This window comes from Arvicola amphibius, chromosome 7, assembly GCF_903992535.2.
Source record: "Arvicola amphibius chromosome 7, mArvAmp1.2, whole genome shotgun sequence".
Lineage (NCBI taxonomy): Eukaryota > Metazoa > Chordata > Mammalia > Rodentia > Cricetidae > Arvicola > Arvicola amphibius.
The window spans coordinates 113,411,978-113,434,829 of NC_052053.1; the positions used below are offsets into that span (position 1 = coordinate 113,411,978).

At 34.7% G+C, this 22,852-nt stretch overlaps 1 protein-coding gene across 2 annotated transcripts; it reads left to right on the forward strand.

Moving 5' to 3' along the window:
- The first annotated feature begins 5,647 nt into the window (after nt 1–5,647).
- LOC119819471 (small ubiquitin-related modifier 2-like) lies at nt 5,648–5,935 on the forward strand. 2 transcript variants are annotated; one of them, XM_038337692.1, is made up of 2 exons: nt 5,648–5,801; nt 5,859–5,935. In XM_038337692.1, the coding sequence occupies exons 1-2, from the start codon at nt 5,648–5,650 to the stop codon at nt 5,933–5,935; spliced, it is 231 nt and encodes a 76-aa protein (XP_038193620.1). The 2 variants fall into 2 exon arrangements, with proteins under 2 accessions (XP_038193620.1, XP_038193618.1); XM_038337690.1 differs by having other exon boundaries at nt 5,648–5,935.
- Nucleotides 5,936–22,852: the final 16,917 nt, after the last annotated feature.

Here is a 22,852-nt window from a genome sequence, read left to right on the forward strand (position 1 = left end):
TTTGAAGCACAGACAGGAAGTGTTCTGCTTACTTTTTCCCTTTTTGCTTGGTTGGTGTTCAGAGTTCTGTTCGTAGCTCCCAGTGCCCATGAAGCTGAGAAACATGGAGGTCTTCTTATTGTGAATATTCCTGAATAAATGCTTATTGTACTTTATTATGAACACTAGTGGACATTGTTAATTATGCAATATGAATGTGTTAAAAGAACAAATGAATAAGAAAAATATCAAAATTTAGCTGGCTAAATCCAAGTTTTAAGAAACCTTGTAAAGAAAAATAATTGAGTAGTAAATCAATGTAATTAATTAACAGATAATATGGAGTTTTTAAACTAGAAGGTTAAATAAGTTATTTTGATGCTAACAATTTTTTATAATCTTGAATTATTTAGATAATTTCTCAAGGGTAGTTTTTGGCATAAAATAAAGAAATTAGCATATTAGAATAAAAATATGTGACATGAGTTTCACAGTATATTTAAACATTAAGTTTTTATGTTATATTTTGTGATCTCTCCATTTTTATATTTTATACATTTTAGAATTGAGTTGCTTATTATACACTCATTAGAGATAACTTGCATAATATTTCTCTATATAACAGTCCATTTCAGTGTAGTGGACACTGCTATCATTTCCTTCTTCATCCTGAAACTACAGTATTTGCCATTTGTTTAACATGTAGAATATCTTATCTTTCCCCCAGTGGTTGGCTTAATTATAGCTTTAACTTGAAGTGTCAGAATGTGATCAGAAATGATGATGTGACACTACCCATATGGGCAGTCAGAGACACTGTATTCTACCTTTTACATCTACCATTTGACCTCTTCTACTGGAAAAAAAAAAGATAACCCTGGTATGGGTCTGTCCTTCAAGAGAAACATCAGAATCAAGATATATTAAGCAGTGATACCATAGTCAGTACACAAATTCATGAGTGGAAAATATATATTACTATATTTTTTCAGATTTGGAAATTGTTTAATTGTGTTAAATTATAACAGTAAGAAATTATATGTATTTCAAGTGGTATATTTGGTTGCCAACATTTAATGCCTAAAAAAAAAACCACAAATAATTATACTAATAAGACAAATTAAAGTTACATTTCAAACTTTATCAATCTATTCTTACTGGCAAATATATTCTATATAACAATCAAGATTTAAAATGTCTACAGTTTGCTGTAAGTGAAACTAATTATCCATCATTTAATCTTTATATCTCTGGCACCTATCATTGGGTTAGTAACATGGCGAGAACATAAGTATGTACTGACTAAGAAATGAAGTGACTTGACAATGGCGAAGCTGCCTTTGAACTCTTTCTAGAAACAATATTATGTTGTAATTACTAATTTGTCTTTAAATAAAATAAAACTCAATCGCTCCACTTGTGAGGGTTTCTAGGAGAATGAGTAGAACTATTTAAAATTCTATTTTATCTTACTAACTTTGTAACACATAATGAGGTATTTCCTGAAAATACTAAGTAAATACTGTTTGTAATTAAACCTATTTTCTAACATATCCACTATTGTAATAGAATGTATTTGTTAATTATCTTAGTAACCACTTATTTCTGTCATTTGACAGTCAGTGAACCAGAAGGTACAGGTGGCTGGCATTTGAAGTTTCTCTAACAATATACAGTGTGATTACTGCTGCTAATGACATATATGGTGTTGAATGTAAATAACTCCTAACAACAATGGTTAGATCATTGTGATTCCAAGCAGGTTTAAACATCAAACTTTACTTATCATTGTGTATTTTTTTGGTGGAAAAAGCATTTGATTTATTCAAGTGTGCATGATTGTTTACAATGCTGGGGGCTAAGTTCAAATAAACGATAGGCATTTTTGAAATAAGATTAGAATGGAATGTCTCTGTATCTCATAATGAAAAATGTAGTTTTTATAGCAAATTGCTAGATTTTAATGTGTCGTCATGGTTTCAATGTATGTTGGTTTAGTTTATCAAAGGATAAATATAAAGCACACATAACTGTGATTCTTTTCCATTCTGGGAGTTACTCCTATTTGTACCTTTATCAAAAATAAACATACTTTTCCTTAATTTTTTTCAGTTTTCCTTTTATTGGAAACAAATTCTTTTCCCATACAATATATCTGAATTATACTTTTTACTCCTTCTACTTATTCCAGTTTGGTGTTCTACATATATGATATGCTTTAAAAATTAAATATGTATCTCTTATTAATTGTGACATTCTCTATTGTTCTAAACTGTCCTTATCTGATACTCTTTTATTTTTTTTAAATATTTATTTATTTATTATGTATACATTATTCTGTTTGCTTGTATGACTGCAGGCCAGAAGAGGGCACCAGACCCCATTACAGATGGTTGTGAGCCACCATGTGGTTGCTGGGAATTGAACTCATGACCTTTGGAAGAGCAGACAATGCTCTTAACCACTGAGCCATCTCTCCAGCCCTCTGATACTCTTTTAATATTCATGACTGGAAAGTAACTGGGTTTGCTTTGATTCCACCAGAACTACTGTCTGGTACCTTCCTTTCCGTTGTGATTTGTATTCTGAACGTTCTTTTTTGCTTACTTTGTCACTGGGGGGCATATCTATCAATCTCTAGAAAATTTTTTAGTTACTTCCTTGATTTCAGATTTTCTAACATTTACACACACACACACACACACACACACACACACACACACACACACACACACATATGCCTTAACTTTATAGCTCTTAAGAGAATTGCTGCCTTCCTTTCCCCATGGAATTTATTTCTGTTTTCTCCAGACAGGGAAAAGGCAATGACAGATCAAATAAACAATCCTGACTTATTGAACTAATGGGTATATTGGGATCTTTTGCAGATGCAGCATTGGGTTGCTGCATTATCAAAAATTCTCTTTTCAGTGTTAATTTCTCATCTGTCCCTGGGGACAGAAGATTACACTGGAGACATCTTAGCCTGATGGTTTTTATTAGCTTCCCGAGACACAGGCCTTCTTCCACTTCCAAAAAGGATAATTAGTGGGTGTCCTCCTGTGAGGGTCTTGCGGTGGTGATCATAAGTACTGTAATTCCAGATGGCAATGTACATACCACTCAGAAAAAAAAAAACAAAACTAGACCTGGTGACACAGCTACTCAAGAGGACAGGAAGAGAAATTACAAGTCATCTAAACTGCTTGAGTGCAGAACGTTGTTAAGTTACTATAGGTGAAGGCAACACATAATATCTTGCTCTCAACTTCCAGCCTCATTTATCAGGGAAGAGCCCTAATTGTGCTGATTCTCTCTGCTCTTTACAATGTTTCCCTCACTCACCTCTTTTCCCGACATGCTGTGAGCCAATTCCCACAGCAGCTGTTACTCATTTTTGACTTTGTCTTCTGGGTTCCTGACATAATCATCATTTTCTTATGAACTTACCTATACAGTTAGAAGGTTCAAGTTAAGTTCATGATATCATGTAACAAATTGATATATTTGATGCTTTTCACTCTCTCTCTCTCCCTTCTCTCTCTCTCTCTCTCTCTCTCTATATATATATATATATGTATACATATATATGTATATACATATATGATCAAGACGTCTATAAGTATTTGAATGAATAAATAAATCAGAGCACATTACCCTTAAAAGCATAATGATATAGAAAAATTCAATTCATATAGGCTGTATGCCTATCATACCTATGGAGGTCTTGATTTCTTCACAGTGTGGAGTATTATGAATGAAATTGATATAAGCACTGTTTTAGCAAGTGGTTATAAGTGAATACTGGCTTTCATTTTATTTAAATTAATTTATAATCAAATTTCCAATCATTTATAGTCATACATTACAAATTTTTATTCCTGATTTGAATGAATAGCAAGTGTTACAATTTGGGATGCCAAAGGAATTTATATAGTTTCCTCTGATGGCGGAACAACTTTTCCCTCCTACTCAATTAAAGAGTGTTTCTATTTCTGCACACACCCATCAGCATGTGGTGTTGTCAGTGTTTGGGATTTCTGCCATTGTAATGGCCCTTATTGGAAGCTTGTTTTGCTCTGTGGTTCCCTAGTGACATATCATATACCTCCTATATTTCTTTACCATTTTCGAGTTCCCTGCTGACACTCATGCAGGTCCTTTCTTGTATGTTGATTTGATTTTCTGTTTTCTTTCATTTGACATTGTAGCTGCTTTTGCTAGGGTTAAAACCGAGGCCTTAGTACATGACAGACACTGTTATGTTTTTTTAGAAATAGTCCCAATACATTATTCACATTTTGTTATTGAATTTTAAGTGTTTTTTCTTTAAAAGCATAGATAAATTTGTCTATATCTGTCCTAAATATTTTTCTAAAAATTAATTATCCTCTCATCCCACACTAATATTAAGGTTTCTATTCCAAATCCCCTGTGGAGATTTGCTTTTCTACTATTTATGTTAATATTTCAGCACTGGACTTGAAAATCAACACTTATATTCAGAAGGGATGCCATGCTGAAAGTTCTCCTGTCTTTGGAAATTTCAAACTTACATTTTACCTGTAGGTCTGTGTTCTACTTTGTGTTACTGTTGTAAATAGCTTAAGGCTATTTATGGAGGGGTAATTTTGCTTCAGGGTATCTATGTGGTGTACTTTATAATGTATGTTCATGGTACAGATCATGTATTTCTGTATGATATTTTTCTACATTTATACCTTATACATAGTTAATATTATCTTGCCCCCTCTCTTTTGCCTCCATCTGCTAACACCATTTTTCAAAATATTATTCCTTTTACCTTTGTGATATATATATATATATATATAGCCTTCAACATTATATTGTATATGGGAATGGACCCTTTGAAAGTCCCACTGATTTTGCTTAACGTGAAATCTTCAGGTCCATTATTTTACAGTAATGACATAATCTTGTTCTTCATTGTTGGATGAACAAGCTTCATTATGTATACAAACCATATTTTCTTTATTCATTTGTTTGTTAATGGCATCTGCATTGATATTAACATTTAGCTACTGCAGATAGTATCACAGTAAACATAGATGTGCATGTGTCTTTCCAGGTTTACCAGGAGTGCTAGAGCCGGATCATAAAACTCTTCTATTGTGAGAATTCCATACTCATTTTCTTAGTGACTGGATCCTTATCCATCTCTACTAGCACTATATCACGATTTCTTTTCCCCACACCCTTGTCAATATTTGATGTTGTTTGTCTTCTGGATGATAGTCATTCTGAGCAGGGTGAGATGGAATCTCAATTCACCTTTTACATTCAGGCTGAAATAAGTATTATATAATAGTATCATAGTATCATATCATGTCAATACATTTCATTTCAGGTTAGTATCTTTAGCAGTATCTTTATATGTTTCATTATTGAGGTGCAAATACTATGAATAAATCATGTCATGGTATATTTCTATTTGAAATTATTGCTGTGAACTAAACTTAGAGGGAAACCTAGAAACAAAGTACTTAGAAATGATTTGGTGATAGATGCTAAAAAGAAATTCCAAACTACCTCCTCTGCCGCTGCCGCCTCCTTCTTCTGCCGCTCCTGGTGCTGCCTGTGTGCTCCTTCAGTGCGGACCTGGTGCCTCTTTTGTGAAGCAGCAGCTGAGGAGACTCCAGCATTCGCCATGGCCGACGAGAAACCCAAGGAAGGAGTCAAGACCAAGAACAACGACCATATGAATTTGAAGGTGGCGGGGCAGGATGGCTCTGTGGGGCAGTTTAAAATTAACAGGCATACACCACTTAGTAAACTGATGAAAGCCTATTGTGAACGACAGGGTTTGTCAATGAGGCATATCAGATTCCGGTTTGATGGGCAGCCAATCAATGAAACAGACACACCCGCACAGTTGGAAATGGAGGATAAAGATATGATTGATGTGTTCCAGCAGCAGACAGGAAGTGTCTACTAAAAAGGGAACCTGCTACTTTACTCCAGAATTTTGTTATAGACCAAGAATACATTCGCAATTAGAAAGCCGCAATTTGGTTCCACTATATACTGACTACTACAGTATAGTTTTCTCTATTCTTTCATTTCCCTGTCCCCATTTCTTTTTTTATTGTTCCCCACCATATTTTATTTTTTCTTTTTTTCTTTTTATTATTAATATTTTATTTCAAATTTTCACCTCCTCCCCTCCTCCCATTTCCCTCTCCCTCACCCCATTCCACTTCCCCCTCCCTCTCCTGCCCAAAGAGCAGTCAGGGTTCCCTGCCCTGTGGGAAGTCCAAGGTCCTCCCCACTCCAACCAGATCTAGGAAGGTGAGCATCCAAACAGACTAGGTTCCCACAAAGATAGTACATGGACTAGAATCAAAACCCAGTGCCATTGTCCTTGGCTTCTCAGCCTCATTGTCCAACACATTCGGAGAGTCCGGTTTGATCACATGCTCCATCAGACCCAGTCCAGCTGGCCTTGGTGAGTTCCCATTAGATTCGCCCACCGTCACAGTGGGTGGGCGCACCCCTTGCGGACCTAACTTCCTTGCTCATGTTCTTTCTCCTTTTGCTCCTCATTTGGACTCTGGGAGCGCAGTCCAGTGCTCCAATGTGGGTCTCTGTCTCTATCTCTATCCATCGCCAGATGAAGGTTCTATGGTGGTATACAAGATATTCATCAGAGCTATAGTATAGGGCCAGTTCAGGCGCCTTCTCCTCAGCTGCTCAAGGAATAAGCTGGGGACATCTCCTTGGACACCTGGGAACCCCTCTAGAGACCGGTCTCTTGCCTACCCTCAAATGGCTCTCTTAATTAAGATATATACTTCCCTTCTCCCATATCCACTCCTCCTCCATCCCAACTGTCCTATTCCCCCAAGTTCTCCCTATCCTCCCCTTCTCACTTCTCTCTCCCCATCTCCCCTTACCCCCATCCCACCCCACCTCCAAGATGTCCATTTTTGCCTGGAAATCTTGTCTACTTCCAATCTCCAGGAGGATAACTACACTTTTTGGGGGGAGGTTCACCTTCCTATTTAGCTTCTCTGGGATCATGAATTATAGACTCAATGTCCTTCATTTATGGCTAGAATCCACTAATGAGTGAGTACATACCATATTCATCTTTTTGGGTATGAGTTACCTCACTCAGGATAGTGTTCTCTATTTCCATCCATTTGCATGCAAAATTCAAGATGTCATTGTTTTTTACCGCTGAGTAGTACTCTAATGCATATATATTCCACAGTTTCTAATCCATTCTTCCATTGAGAGGCATCTAGGTTGTTTCCAGGTTCTGGCTATTACAAATAATGCTGCTATGAACATAGTTGAACAAATGCTTTTGTAGTATGATAGGGCATCTTTTGGGTATGTTCCCAGGAGTGGTATTGCTGGATCCTGGGGTAGGTTGATCCCGAATTTCCTGAGAAACCGCCACATTGATTTCCAAAGTGGTTGCACAAGTTTGCATTCCCACCAGCAATGGATGAGTGTTCCCCTTACTCCACATCCTCTCCAGCAAAGGCTATCATTGGTGGTTTTGATTTTAGCCATTCTGACAGGTGTAAGATGGTTTCTCAAACTTGTTTTGATTTGCATTTCCCTGATCACTAAGGAGGTTGAGCAGGACCTTAAGTGTCTTTTGGCCATTTGAACTTCTTCAGTTGAAAATTCTCTATTCAGATCAGTACCCCATTTTTTAATTGGGTGAATTGGCATTTTGAAGTCTAGTTTCTTGAGTACTTTATATATTTTGGAGATCAGACCTTTTTCTGCTGTGGGGTTGGTGAAGATCTTCTCCCAATCAGTAGGTTGCTTTTTTGTCTTAATGACAGTGTCCTTTGCTTTACAGAAGCTTCTCAGTTTTAGGAGGTCCCATTTATTCAATGTTGCCCTTATTATCTGTGCTTTCCCTTTATAAATTCCCTTTCTTTGTATTGCCTTTATTTTTTTTCTATTTTATGTAGTAATGGGAATCAACCCAGGGCCTTGCACATGCCAGGCAAACACTGTATTAAGGGGAAACACATTATTAACTGAGAGTAAGTTTTAATATGAAGTGATTAAAGCATAAGGCTACACTTTCATTTTCAGTAGGCCTGTAGCCAAATTCTGATTTATTAAATATTATTTGTTGCTCATTATAAATATTTGGTTATGATAAATTGATCTAAGAATAGGCTATTTCACACATACTTCATTATTTTTTTATAAAGTGGACTCAAATAATTTTCTTTACTGATGTTTGTTTATAAAAACATGAATTTGTTTATAAAATATCTCATAAAAATTTAGAGTAGAAACACAAAAAATAAAACTGGTTCACATGTATTATAAATATTACTTTGTTTTTCTGTAGAATTCTAAGAAATGCCCCATGGCATTCCCTCAGAAAAGAAAATTTAAAAATATTAATTAAAAACAAAACAAAACAAAAACCCATTTTGCTCTTCTATCTTTCCTGCCTCTCCATTGCCTTTTCAATCAAGTTAGTGGCATTAGGATCTGCAGTGTGTCACACAGTAGCCCCTTTTGTCCACTTAGCTTTACTTGCAAATGTTCATTGCAATGACTTGTTGGTCAGGTTCAAGGCCTCGGTCCTTTGGTGCAGCACCATCACTGGGTTCTCACTGAAATCCTCTTGGATATCCTGCTGTTGCCCCAAGTAATGGAGATCCTGTGGCTATGTTTCTGCAGGGCCAGCCCCATCATGCACTTGGACAGGTCGTAGATGGGGTAGATATTAAAATAGGCCAATTAAAAACCCTGGAAGCCGGGCGATGGTGGCGCACGCCTTTAATCCCAGCACTTGGGAGGCAGAGGCAGGCGGATCTCTGTGAGTTCGAGACCAGCCTGGTCTACAAGAGCTAGTTCCAGGACAGGCTCTAAAGCCACAGAGAAACCCTGTCTCGAAAAACCAAAAAAAAAAAAAAAAAAAAAAAAAAAAAAAAAAAAAAAAAAAAAAAAAAAAACCCTGGAAGTAGGTCTGAGTGATAGTTGACTTGGGATGTCCTGCAGTTTGGATCACCCCTCTCAGGCAAGTGCTGGAGCCTGTTCATATATGCCCTTGCCATGGGGGTGGAGGAAGCTCTCTTACTAAAGGCACATTTTCTATTTCCTTGTGTGGTAACATGGGCCACGGAGATCACAGATCCCAGCAGGGACATGGACTAAGACATGGCCCTTGGCAGCAGCTCAGGCCCAGACATCACCATGGCCCCAGTGACAAGCCACCCAAATCAGCACAGACCTGTCTGCAGCATGGCCCTTGGACACCAACATAGTCTCAGGTGTCTGACCAGAGTCCGGGTTTCCACACAGCTCTTGATTGTAACAAGAATCTCAGGTATCAACTCAGACCCTAGCTTCAGTAGGGGCCACGGGCCCAGACATTTCCCTGGCTACAGCTCATAATGTCACCATGAGCTTCAGACACTATGGTCCCATGGGGAAACACAGGCCACACAGATAATTCGGGTCCTGGTGTCCAGCCTTAGATTTTATTTTATTTTTAGAGTAAGAAATACAGAAGTACTTGTTTATAAAAAAATTGATTTAAAATTAGAGATTTTATGCATATCACAATGTGGACATCAATAGTGTTTTCCACTGATATTGGTTTAGAAAAAGATGAATTTTTTTAATGAAATATTCCATAAACAGTTGAGAACAGAAATAGAAAACCTGAAAGGAGGACATGCTCAAGAGTGAGAGTCAGCTAGGATTGAGACTCAAAAGTTGAAATGATTTTTAACAACCGTAGATGTCTTAGGAACATTTATCAAGTCTCATGGACCTTTTTACACATGTGACGTTGTCTATTTTCTTTAAAAGCAATGGGTTTCCCCAAGTATACTCTGGGCACTTTATTGTTTTCCTGTTTCTTCTTTCTGTTAATATATAACTTATATGCATTGTGTACTTCCACTGTAAGAGATTTAGGTTTCCCAGTTCCAGGGCCTTTCCTATGGCATCGTGTTCCATTTTCTTTTTACCCATAGTTCGGATATTAGCAAGTTTCTAAAAATTAACCTTGTTCACAGTGTTCATTTCTGCTGATGCATAATGGCACTGCAGCAGAGAGTTGCTAAATAGAAACCTGCTCGCCAATGCACTAATGACATATCCTAGAGGCATTTCCATAAAGAGAAGTAAAGAAGAAAGTAGAAAGTGGGAACTTTGCTTACAATAAGAAAACTAACAATTTTTCTTCTCTTAGCAGCAATGAGCATTCTGTTTTTAAAGTTACTGTTGGTCTTGGTTCAGTATTTCAAAATATTCAGAAGTCCCTTCATCCTTGCCTTCTTTTGTAAGGACTACCTTTTTTTTTTTTTATAACTTCCCATTCTTCCATTAAACCTAGCTCTCCAACTCTTTCCCATAAAGAATCAACTAAGAAGCTACAAACTCTTGTCTATCATCACGGGAAATACGTTTTTAGAATTATCTGGCAAAGGACAGAGAAAATCAAAACAGATCTACTGTAGATTTTACCTGCATTATAGGCTTTGGAAAAGCAAGGTGGAAGTATAGATCAATCAAAGCTGGGAATTTTTCCATAGTCAATAATTCTGAGTAAAGCTAATGAAAATTTATTCTTGTCCGGAAAAGGTGTAACACATACAATTTCTACAGGACAGCCTCTGCATCTGCTTCACCACATTTCAATGAATTGCAGGATATAGTAGAACCACACGGTCCCATGATAGCCATGAACGGAGTATAATGAAGGTTTATTTATTTGGGGATAGACTCACAGTAAGGGTAGCGATCCACAGTCCTCTGCATGTGCTGGGAACTAGGAACTGAATCCAGCAGAAAAGCGGCTGTGCACACTTTTCATCCGTACTTATAGTACATGAGACCATACCCAAAGTGGGTCAGTATCCAAAAGGCTATTGGATGAGGTAATTTCTTCTGAGTTCTACATCCAGAACAACCTCAAGACTAGTGGCTGAGATGATCCAGTCTCAAAGAATACTCCAGTCAGGACTTTGACCATGATCCTAAATTTTCTTTGAGTTCCCATAAGATGATCAGCACCCCAATCAGCAGGAAGGAACCTAGAAAACTATACCCACATTCTCCCCAAAATAGAATATTGAAGTTTATCTTTTTTTAGAGTGTTGGTTACAAGTTTAATGGATAATGGTCAAGGCAGAGCTAAACAAAGGAAGTTGGATTCAGAGTTCTAGTTTTGAGAAGAAAATAAAAGGGAAGTGATTTGGGCTAATGCTCTTGTACCAGATAAATATTTTTCACTTGTGTTGGTTTAATTAATGACTGATTGGCGAGTGGTCAGGCAGGAAGTATTGGTGGGCTGACCAGACTAGGAGAATTCTAGGAAAAAGAAAGGCTGCAGTTGCCACCTAGATGCAGGGGAAGCAAGATGAAAATGCTTCACTGAGAAAATTTTCAAGCCACATGGTTACACACAGATAAGAATTTGGGGTTAATTAAAGTTGTAAGAGATAGTTAATAATAAGCCTGAGCTAATATGTTAAACAGTTTATAATTAAATATAAACTTTTGTGTGTTTCTTTGGGATTGAAACTATAGGACCAGCCAGGATAGAAGCTTCCTTCTACGGCAGGGTGATAATTTTATTTCACTGAATGAGTTTATTTGGGGAGGCCTAGTACTCCATGAACAAATTTTAATTTTAGGGCTTATAATTTTGATTCATTTATTTTGCCGTCCTACTATTGCTTAATTCTATCACTGGAGTTTATCATGAATGTTGAAGCTTAAGACTCAGCAAATATTTGTAAGATGCTGGAACTTTGGCTAACCTCACCAAAAAAAACTATCCTGGGGCTTGTATGTCAAAAATAACTCTATACTGGTATATTTAAAAAAAAAATGTTCTTTTCCAAAGCAGAACAAGTTAAAGTCCTGGATTGCATAACTTGAGGAAAAGAAACAAGGAGCAAAATTCTAGGTGAGTGGATAAGGTTTTAAAGATGTAATAGTTATCATTCTGTTTCCTAAAGCCACCTGTGCAAACATGTTTTGGGACAATCAAGCATAATTGCCAATCATAATTCTAAGGCAGGCTTGCATGCTTAGTACAATCATTTATATTAGTACATTCTCTGTACAAAATTTAAAAGAAATAGTTAAAAATATTAGACTCAACAAATGGTAGCAGTTTGTATTTACTACCTCTTCTTTTCTTTCCTTCTAGAATTGAGAGGATTCACATTCAAACTAGTGTATCTGAAGTTTTTATCATGGCATAGCCATTGCCAACTAAACAAATTGTAGAAAAAAATAAAGTTCATTATTTTCAAAATAAGTTGCACTTATTTCTTTTTTACTCTATCCCATCCAGTATAAATTTTATTTTCTCTGAGCCAATATTTTAAGGCTAACATCAAAGAATACTATCCAGCATATCAAAATGTGTCAATGTGTTTAAAACTTTTATGTGGCCTGAAGCAGGACGAAGGCTATGCTTGCTCAGGAATGGCAAGAATATATGAATATTTCAGAAGATGTTACAAAGCCCTCTTCTTTTGATTAAGCATTCTGAGTTGTATTCAGAATTACATATGGTAAGTGGGTAGATTAGAAAGGCAGGAAGGGTCTGGAGGGCAGAGGCCAGAGAATCTGAAGAATAAGAATAGAGTTTTTTTTTTTTTAATGTTTGTGCATATGGCACAATTTCATTCCATATGTGCAGGGTTTTAAGCAGCTGGGCATTTCAGTGAGGGTCCAAATAGTTTTAAGGAGATGGCATTTCGGATGAGCCATAAGATGTTTTTTGCCTTGGGAAAATGTAAACCAATCGTCACATCCTTTGTCACTAAAACAGATATTTTGTTTGAATATATATGTTGGTTTCTTCCTCTGCACCACATAGTATAGCCTTCGTATTTTGCATTTTGGTACCTTCTATTCACCGGTTTGTTTAATGCATGTAATTAAAGCAATAATATTCATTTTTAGGTAGATTACAATACAGAGAGTTGACTTTTTCCCAGGGTGTACAAAAAAATGAAAAAAATTCAACATAGCACCTACCATTCACATATTTCAAAACAGGATTACAAATCAGTTGGCCTAGAGGACACTGACAAAAAGTACCCTCTGTACGAAGATGAGCAAGGACTGTGATTTCTACGATCCAAAATGGAGCTAAGCAAAACGTTCTCCAAAACACTTGCTTTAATATCATAACGTTGATTAAATGCTTTAGGCACTGAGGCTGAATAAGTATAAAGATTTTTATAGAAAAAGGCATTTTTAAATCAGGATAAAAACATTTCTTAAAACTAAAATATAAAAATCCCTGAAATAAAATAACTGAGGAAAACAACTTAAATGAAAAAAATCAATGTGAATGTCAGCAGGGAGTTAGTAAAAAACATAAATTTATTTACTAAGCTAGAAAAGCTGGAAACATTTTAATTGAGGGCTCTGAAAAATATTTTACTTTATTTTCCAGATGAAACTATAACACCACTTGAGTCCAGTACTCATTAAAACATATGTTTTTGAAAATATTGTTATCTGAAACAAGGTACTAATAATGTAAAACATATTTCATGTAAACCATTAAGCGCTAATAATGGCCCAGAGAGACTTGTATAAATAGATTTTAAGGGGCTTCTGTCTGTCTTTAAGACAGTATTTTAACTCATCTTAAAATTAATTCTCATGAATCAGTATCTGCTTCCATGTAAAAAATAAGATTTTTTTTTTTTACCACTTCTTTCAGGGATGCATGAAGATCTTGCTGGTTAAAAATATAGTGTTCAGTTTTATTTCATCAAAAAAATTACAATCCCTCATGCACTGAGGACAGAAGTTCTTTAAATAACATCTCATATGCACAAGATCAATGAAAAAGATAGATGCTTTACTTATCCAAAACAAAGTGTAGTTGCTGGAAATTCATAGTGTTGTGGAATCTGGCAATGAGGTTGCATTTGCTAAGTACATAATATCATGCATCAGATTTGAGAAAGAAAACCAAGAAAATTAAGTTCTGCAGTACTTGAAAGTAGAAAAAGTTTTATTCAGCATGATTCAATTAAATTATACATTTTAATAAAATAACTTTTAAGTTTATTCCTTCATAGCCAAAGTATTGAATTTGAAGGATATTTTTAAAGTATTGTGCTAATGAATAAAGGTTTTAAATAAAACTTACATTTCATTCTAATGTAAAATATTATTAGAGCATAGCATCCAATTGAAGATAGGGGCATTTTGAAACAATTATTTAGGCATAATTTTGTTGTTTATAATAATAACTTAAATTTAATACTTAGAAAATGAAACAAATGGATTATGTTTTACATGGAGGCTGGAAAAGGTTTATAAGGAAACCCTTTGCATATGTGAGTGGATAGGTTACAACATATAACATGCAAACATCCCAAGTTCTGCTTATGTTGACTAAACCTGAAATACATATATTTTCTTTATGTTGCCTTCCCTAAGTTCCTACATGAATAGATGAGTAATTAAAGACATTGAATTTTATTTTCTAAGTTAATGTTATCCATCCAATAAACCTTTTGCAATATTTGAAAGATAAGTGTCTTTTCAGGGTTCTCTCAAGAATGACTAGTTTGTGTGGGGTTTGAAGTCGGGTCTTGTTTAGCAGCCTAGGTTGAACTTGAACTTGTGATGCTCCTGCTTCAGTCGGGTGCTTGGAAAACACATATGAGTCACTTCTCTTGTTTTGAACTTTTAATACTAATCTATGAGACCGATTTGGCTGTTAGTAGTGGCACTTCCTGCAAAACACTGATATATATTTTAACATGTATATCTGGACGTGATTGGTTCTATATTTATGAAAATGTATCATTACTCATAGACTATAAGTAAGCAAAGCTATGGCCATTATGACAATTTTTTGAGTTATTCAGTATAAAGCAAAACAAATACCAGAGAATCCAGCATGCTGGGAGACATAACTACATCTTCCTCTATCTATGTCTCCATAGTTTATTCACTTTGTCGTTGGTTTTGTAGTCCTACTTCATTTGCATTTCCTCAGTCTCAGGAGCAAATTCTGAATCAGTTATGATTCTATTTATTTTATGAAAGTAAGGTTGGGCAGGCCCAGTACCTGAACATTGAGGGTCTTCTGAGCATATTAATTTCTTTGGTTTGCAAGATAAAACTGGTTTTTCATGGTAATCTGTGACTATATGTTGAATATTTTCCATTAACACATTTCTACAATTCTTAACACACTTAAAACATGATAGACGTTCAGAATCATTATAAATATATCATCTACCATGTTTTCTTACACAACCATAGTGCATTTTTGGTTTCTTTGAGAAACTCTGGCCATTTCAACTTCAGTGCGTCATCCAATAATCTTTGCTCAGTTCTTGCTCTGACAAAGTTGGCAGAATTTTCCATATACCTCAAAAGTCTGTGTTAGTGGGAGGTAAGACAGTTGGTTTAAGTGGCGTGAGTGTTGCCACTGGAAACTGTGAGAAAGGACATCATGTCTCCAAAATGTCAGGCTCTGTCTCTCAGATATCGGTGAGCTTGACCTCTGTTTTGCCCCATAAGGTGCAAATCTAATGGCTATCGGCGAATCAACAGAAATCCCTGAAAAAATTTCTCCTTCTAAATTGTGTAAGTTTCCCTGTGATAAATGGATTAATTCAGGGTGCTTTAAATCTAAAATAGTTATCTAAATTTCTCCTTGGTTGTCTCATAATCTATTATTTAATCATCAGGAAGACTGCAGAAAAAATGAAATTGCACTGAATAAGCCTTTGATAGAAAATGTTATAAGAAATTGCAGTGATACACTGAGTCAGCAATAAGAAACTGCTCTTTGCTCCTCACTAGAGTAATGTTTTTTTTAATCTCATTTTTTTTCATATGAACAAACTCCATTGGAAATTATGGGATAAATTAACAAACATATCTGTGTATGTGTGTGTTTAATTAGCTATTGAGTTTGGGAGAAGAAAAGTAATATTAATTGAATCTATAATTATATATATGGTGAATAGTTTTCATACATGTCTCTATTGTTTCTGTGGCTGTCTTACTACATGTCTCCCAGAAAAAATTAGCTTCACATCTCTGATTTTGCCCCTGGTCTGCATGCAAATTATGCCAATTTTCCTATGAATTTTTTATTGAATTTTATTTTTTTACTTCCCCTGTATTTATCAGTTATAAGGTTAATATTTTTAAAAAGAAAAGATAAACAAAACTCCTATTCACAATGGTTATTTCCTTTAAATGTGGCCTTTTAAAATACTATTTTTCTCTTTGGTAAAGACTTCTTATTTGCAACTGAGAATCTATAGGAATAAGATTTCTCCTCCCCTGGGCTTTCAATATAAAAAAATTTGTTTGAAATGCGGTTGGATGTCCATGCATTTCTATAAAGCTGAACTGAATTCAAATATAAAATAATATTATCATCAGTTCACCACTTTACACCAAGTGCAGGTTATTAGCTCCCAATAGAATTTTAATCTAATGAACAACCTGTGTCCTAATTGGCCCAGTGGCAGAGTGAATGGAGGTAATCTCTCTGTGCTGGAACCAAACCACCTCCACATGCCTGGTGTAGGATACACCAATAGCACAGGCACCTCACTCATTCCCCAGTGACCCTGAAATAGGTTAAACTACACTATGAAAACAATTCCCTTTACAATTGCAGGCATTTGCATACCCCAAAGACTTCCAAAAATTATTGCCATACAAAGTCGACTGAAACGTGTGTTTATTAAGTTGGATTTAATTAAAACTGAATGTTAAAAGACATATAGGAGACAAATGAACAGTGTAATAATTGATTATTTATTCATTTATTTACCTAGAATTAAAATTAATTTTATGAAAACTTTTATTATTGGCAAAACATCTTTATATAGCTGCCTAGTGTTTTGTACCTAAAATTCTCTTTTCCACATTTAGTTCAATATGTTAACTCTGATTCTATTGTTATTTGACAGTATTGGTCAACTCTCCGAAATTTCACAACTTTTTAAAAAATATTGGATTATTTTTCAAAAATAAATAATAGGATTTAGCAAGCTTTCCTCCATGTGTCAGAATTTCTCACAAATAGCAAAAGCAAAATTTAGTAGGAATATTTCTTTAATGTTTTAATAAGATGAATGTGCCTGAAAAATATTTTAGCTGCAGTAATAAAAAATTTGTGTAGACATGTTTAGGTTGTGATTATGTATGCTTTATTAGAATTATAAATTGGGCATTTACTTAGATTAGACAAAGTGAATGTTGATAATACAAAACATGCTTCACACTCTACCTGTTACTATTGCAATTACTATTATTTTTGATATTCGGAAATTTAAAGTAAATTGAACTCAGCTTACCTAGTCTTCAATTTTACCTTTAATTTTTTGTTGTATCTGTGTGACAATTGGCATATTAGCTTATGTTGTTGTGATGCACCATGTTTACGTAGGAGAGAAAAGTTCCCTGCTGTTTGTTTGTTTACCTCTATAAATCTATCCTTAAAGTTGTAAATGCAAATGGACTGCCACTTCAAATAAGCTTCTTTGACACCTATTGGGAAATGGTGGATGTTAGACATTAGAAAGCTGTATCTCAAAGTTCCCTTGCTGTTGAAATGTGCAAATTAACTTCATATGAAATTATCATCACTACAGAGATCATGGAAGGAATATTCAATTGTGCTGTTAGGCATTTTATTACTGTCAATTACTTTTTTTTACAGATGTGCTTACTTTATTGTAAAAAGTTATTTAGAGTTCTATATGAACCTGGAAGAACTCTGGATACTCTATATGTTATATTATTCAAAATGATTAAAGGTGTACTATTCCTAATATGCTAATATTTCCATATTAATGTAAAATGTTATTTTGTTAATATGGAAACACTTACAGACTTCAAATCCTGATCTATTCGCTGAGCTTTTGAAAGTAGCCAAATTTACCCATAGGTAATTTTGTTGCCTTTTCTGAAAAAAAAAAAAACATAGCCATGACAGAGATTCTTGTGAGTTGTTGCACCTGTCCCTTCATCTATGAGATAAGGAAGTGAGAAAAATGAGGATACATTTAGATACTGTCTGAATTTCATATTTTCTTGGCATAGGTTTGTCAGGATATTATTTTGAAAAATAATATAATTTTTTCAAGGCACATATTAACAGTGCATGTTCTCTTTAATTTTAATAAAAATACTAACAATAATAATTGATTCAAACTATTTCATTTTTATTTTTATTTTTATTTCATTTAAAATTCTTTTCATACAATATATTTTAATCATATTATTTCCATTACCCTAACTATTCTCAGATCCTCTCCTCATCACTATCCACACTATTGAATATTCTTTCTCTAAAAAGAAACCCAAGAAACAAAACAAGAAAGTGGAAATAACATCAAAATCAAAAGAAAATAAAAACAAAAATGAAAGTACAAAAAATAAAATACAAAGACAATTTTCTAGACACAAAATACGATTATAAAAGAACTCATCTTTCCAAAATGCCTACAATGTCTATTCTGCTGGTCAACTACTTTTGGCCATAGGACCTGCCCTGGAATGTGGTTGACATATACACCCAGGGATACTCCATCATGGAATAATGACTTTCCCCTGTCTGGCAAATTTCTATTTCAGATAGCTTTTGTCTGCTTTGAACACAACAGGTCGTGTGCATGCAGACAGAATTTCCTGATAGTCATAGTCCTCTTATGTCTGAAAGACACTGTTTCTTGGAATCATCCAAACCACTCTCTCCTTCAGCCTATCGACCTCTTCTTCAAAAGCAAATAAACTCTTTCCCCCAAAAGTGTTTATCACAGCAATTAAAATCAAACTAGGATACTCTGGATCAGACTCTTCATCCCATTTATTAACATTCACCACCACTATATGAGGGACAATTACTTTATTAGAGTTCAGTTGAATACACAGCTTGAATATCCATGCATACGAAAATCATACATAAAATAACTTGAAATATATTTATTAAGTAGTTTTACTGCTGCTCCTGTGGATCCAGTTTCTATGAGATTATGAAACCATTTCAAGGGAAGGTTGAGCTACTTCCAAAAGGCATAAACTCAAATGTGCTAACTTTTAAGAGACAAATGGGAAAAATCGAAAGAAATTTTACATAAAGCAGATTTTCTTCCTGTTTATGAGATATCATTCTCAATCATGCACCAACTGGCACCTTTTTGATGATCAAGAAGTATATTATAGAGATTCAGTAATCCTTGGCTTTTGATTTCATCTTTAATGACCTCAATTTTCTAGTCTTATCTTGCTTATTAATATCATTGTGATATTAATCAAATCATCTATCCAATTTTCTGTATTAGCAAATGGAAGTGATGCCAGTTCTGAAATCAATGGAAGTGATGCGCTAAAAATATATGTCATTTCTGTTGTCACAGTTGTCATCTGTAGGTGGCAGTTACACTTTCTTCATTTGGTTCTATTACCACTGCTATTCCTGTTTGACATAAGTTTCTCTTGTCAATAACTTTTCATTTTATTCAAGATTTTATAGAACGCAGAATGTTCTCTAAAACATTTTTCAGAAATCAGGCAAGTCTATTAAATGGAAATGCTTTCAGGTGTCTATTTCAGGAGGAACAAAAGGTTTCCCTGGCTGTGCAGAATAGCTATGTGAATGAATAGCACAACCACATATGCCAACCAGAGGCCCATACCACAGTTTATTTTATATGTTTTATGTCTGAAGAGACCTTGAGTAATTTTATAATCTCAGCTTCCAGGAGACGCTGATAACCAAGGGACAACCATCTGTGTTGGGAACTTGTGTTCTCTTAAGTCTTAAGTTCTGTCTGATATTATTCCAACATGTTCTTCAATGAATACACGTAATATTAGTACCTAGTGCTCCAGCAAAGCTGTCGTTACTCTAGTTACTCATATTGAAAACTTATATGGAGTGTCTTCTTTCACCTTTGATTGTACAAGGGAGCTTGACACTCATCCTACAATGTGAGATCAGCAAAACAGAGTTGTTTCTGATAAATTTGTGTTTTCTGTTTGATGTTTACTTTTTTCAGCAGACTGTTCAGAATTCTTGCTTTCCCGGAGCTTTATAAATAATTTCTTGAACATAAAATGAAGAAAAATTTCATTTAAAGTAAAATCGGTCTTGTGTCTGCCCACCAACCGTGTACATGCAGGCATGTCCAGCATTTTGATAAACAGGCATTTTAAAGTCTATGAGGCATCATCACTTTCTCTTAGGGACTAGTGGATCCTTTCAGCGCTGTACTCACCAGCAGATGTTCGGAGTGTCTTTAGTTTTTCTCTCTAAATTAAAGATTTTTTTGTCAGCCTCTGAGTCTGCAGAGACCATGCTGCGTTGGTACTCACCCCAGTAATTCTGTGGCTACAGTGTTTATCTCAGACTACTAAAAGAGAGCAATGGACACTGAAGCAACCAAAAGCTCCCCCCAAAAAGATATTTGTTGTTGTTGTTGTTCTTTTATTGTTTCTGTGATGATATAATCTAACTAAAATTTGTCCTGATTATGGTTGCAAACCATTTTAAGTTTCAAATTTTTTATAAACATTTAGCAAAAAAAAGCTTTACTTATGTAAATTACACTTTAAAAAATTATTGAGAGAAAACAAAATAGGTGAAAAAAATATATTTTCTTAATATGAATTTGGAATCAAATTTTACAAATCAAAATTCATAAAAATTACATAAAACTTTTTCAGCATTTCTAAATATTTTGCTTTAGAACTTTTAAAATATTATATATAACAATAATTCTCATAACAGAACATTTCATTCACTTTGTTTAATAATATGCCTGAAGCAGAAGTTAGATTTTGTTTTAGAATTTCTATATTGTGTAAGCATAATAAGATTTATTGTCTTGTTTTATAGAGATCATACTTTAGTATTTCTTTGTCTTTCCTTTTGATTATGATAAAAAAAAACAAAAAAATTGAATACCTAGATATATTTTGTATATAGGAGCTCTATGATTAAAAGCTAAACTGTACTAACATTCTTCAGGCAGTATTTTGAAGTAATTTTATTCATTTATTCATAGGCCAAAAAATACACTTTAAAATTAGTACGTTATTCATATTATAACAACTAGAGTTGAGCATTTAATTTTCGTATGAAGAATTACTTCTTGTACACAGATAAAGTGGATCTCATGCTCTTATCTAGTTGAATAATAAAGGGAACATAAGATCTCTGCATTTGAGGGTAAAGAGCTGTGCTCTATACAAACTCTACTAAGAGTGAACAAAAGAAACAAGGTTTTCCCTGTGAGTGCTGAAGGCCTGTAATCCCAGCCATTTGAGAAGCTGGGAAAAGACTGTGGCAGCTTCTTTGCTTGACTGGGATACAGAGTGAATTGAAGGCCATCTTAGAAGGCTAGCTGGAATGGCTAGTCAGATCCTATCTCAAGATTGGAAGTAAAAATGAATAAAGGGATGGAGTTATATTTCAACATCAGCAATTGGTTATCATGTATAAAACTCTATTAGTGCAAGCCGGGCGGTGGTGGCGCACGCCTTTAATCCCAGCACTCGGGAGGCAGAGGCAGACGGATCTCTGTGAGTTTGAGGCCAGCCTGGTCTACAAAAGGTAGTTCCAGGACAGGCTCCAAAGCCACAGAGAAACCCTGTCTCGAAAAAAAAAAAAAAACTCTATTAGTGCAAAAATAAAGCAAAGAATTAAGATGTCATTGGGGTTAATAGTAAGGTGAGGCCAACAATACTATTATGCATTCACAAATGTAAAAAGAAACGATGTCTGTGGCTAGAGCTGATTTTCATCTTCAGATTATTATTTTAGTATGCATTAAACTATGATACATAGGCATTTGTTTTTGAGATTTTTTGAAATATCACAACAATAATTCATGACTTAGTCATATAGGTAATGATTATTCAAATTTCAAGACAGTAATTTCTGAGTCAACCTTACAAGTTCAGACACCTTTTCCTCAGTTTTTAGTGTCAAACATAATCCTGGTGTTTTCTCTGCCTGGACACTTATAAAGGAGAAATTAATATTTATATGTCACCACACTTGAGTAAACAATGGGATGTTAAGTACTCTTGTACACTGGAGTGAGAGGGGAGGAATAATTAAACAGGAAGACATATTTACCAGAGAAATCTCTGCTGTGTAGCCTTTTCTGTTAATGCTCATGTCTTAATGGGATGCAAATTAGCACACACACACACACACACACACACACACACACACACACAATACTAACCTGTGGTTTCAGTCCATTTTAAGTGTTTTCTATCCTGTTATTCTGAGATGGCAATAGTCTCAAACATTTATTAACTGTCATGTTTTTGAAAGCAGCCATGCCATATGATTGTATTTAGTATGTTCATTAATTGAAAACAATTCAGAATTTTCTTGTTCACTGTATTTTTATATCTGTTCCTTTTAAGTACAATTTCAATTATTTGGTTTAATCAGTTGAAGTATAATTGTTTTTAAAAAATAATTTATTTCTTCTTTCCAATTTGTAGTATATTCACAGTAGTTTTGTGACCATTTACTTATGGTTTTATAGATATTGAGCCACTATGCTCTGAGGTCTGCATAGTAATGGAAAAATATATATTCATCATAGTATTTTGTGCCTTTCTGAGCAATTTCTATTTTTGACAAATATTTTAGGATTCTTTGTTTGCAATTTGTGATATTTTTCCCAGAATATATTCCATCCTGAGTAGACTTAAAACAGTCTAAAATTTGTTAAAAATATGGTGTGTGCAGTGGCATTTGCACAAATGCCTTAATTTATTCTTTTGTTTTGGTTTTATCATATTGTTTATCATATCATCAATGTGTCTTTTTTCTTATACTATGAAGATTTCTTTACTTTCTTCATATGTA

What these genes read in the sequence shown, in the direction of transcription:
- LOC119819471 (XM_038337690.1), top strand. Translation starts at nt 5,648, where the DNA reads ATGGCCGACGAGAAACCCAAGGAAGGAGTCAAGACCAAGAACAACGAC.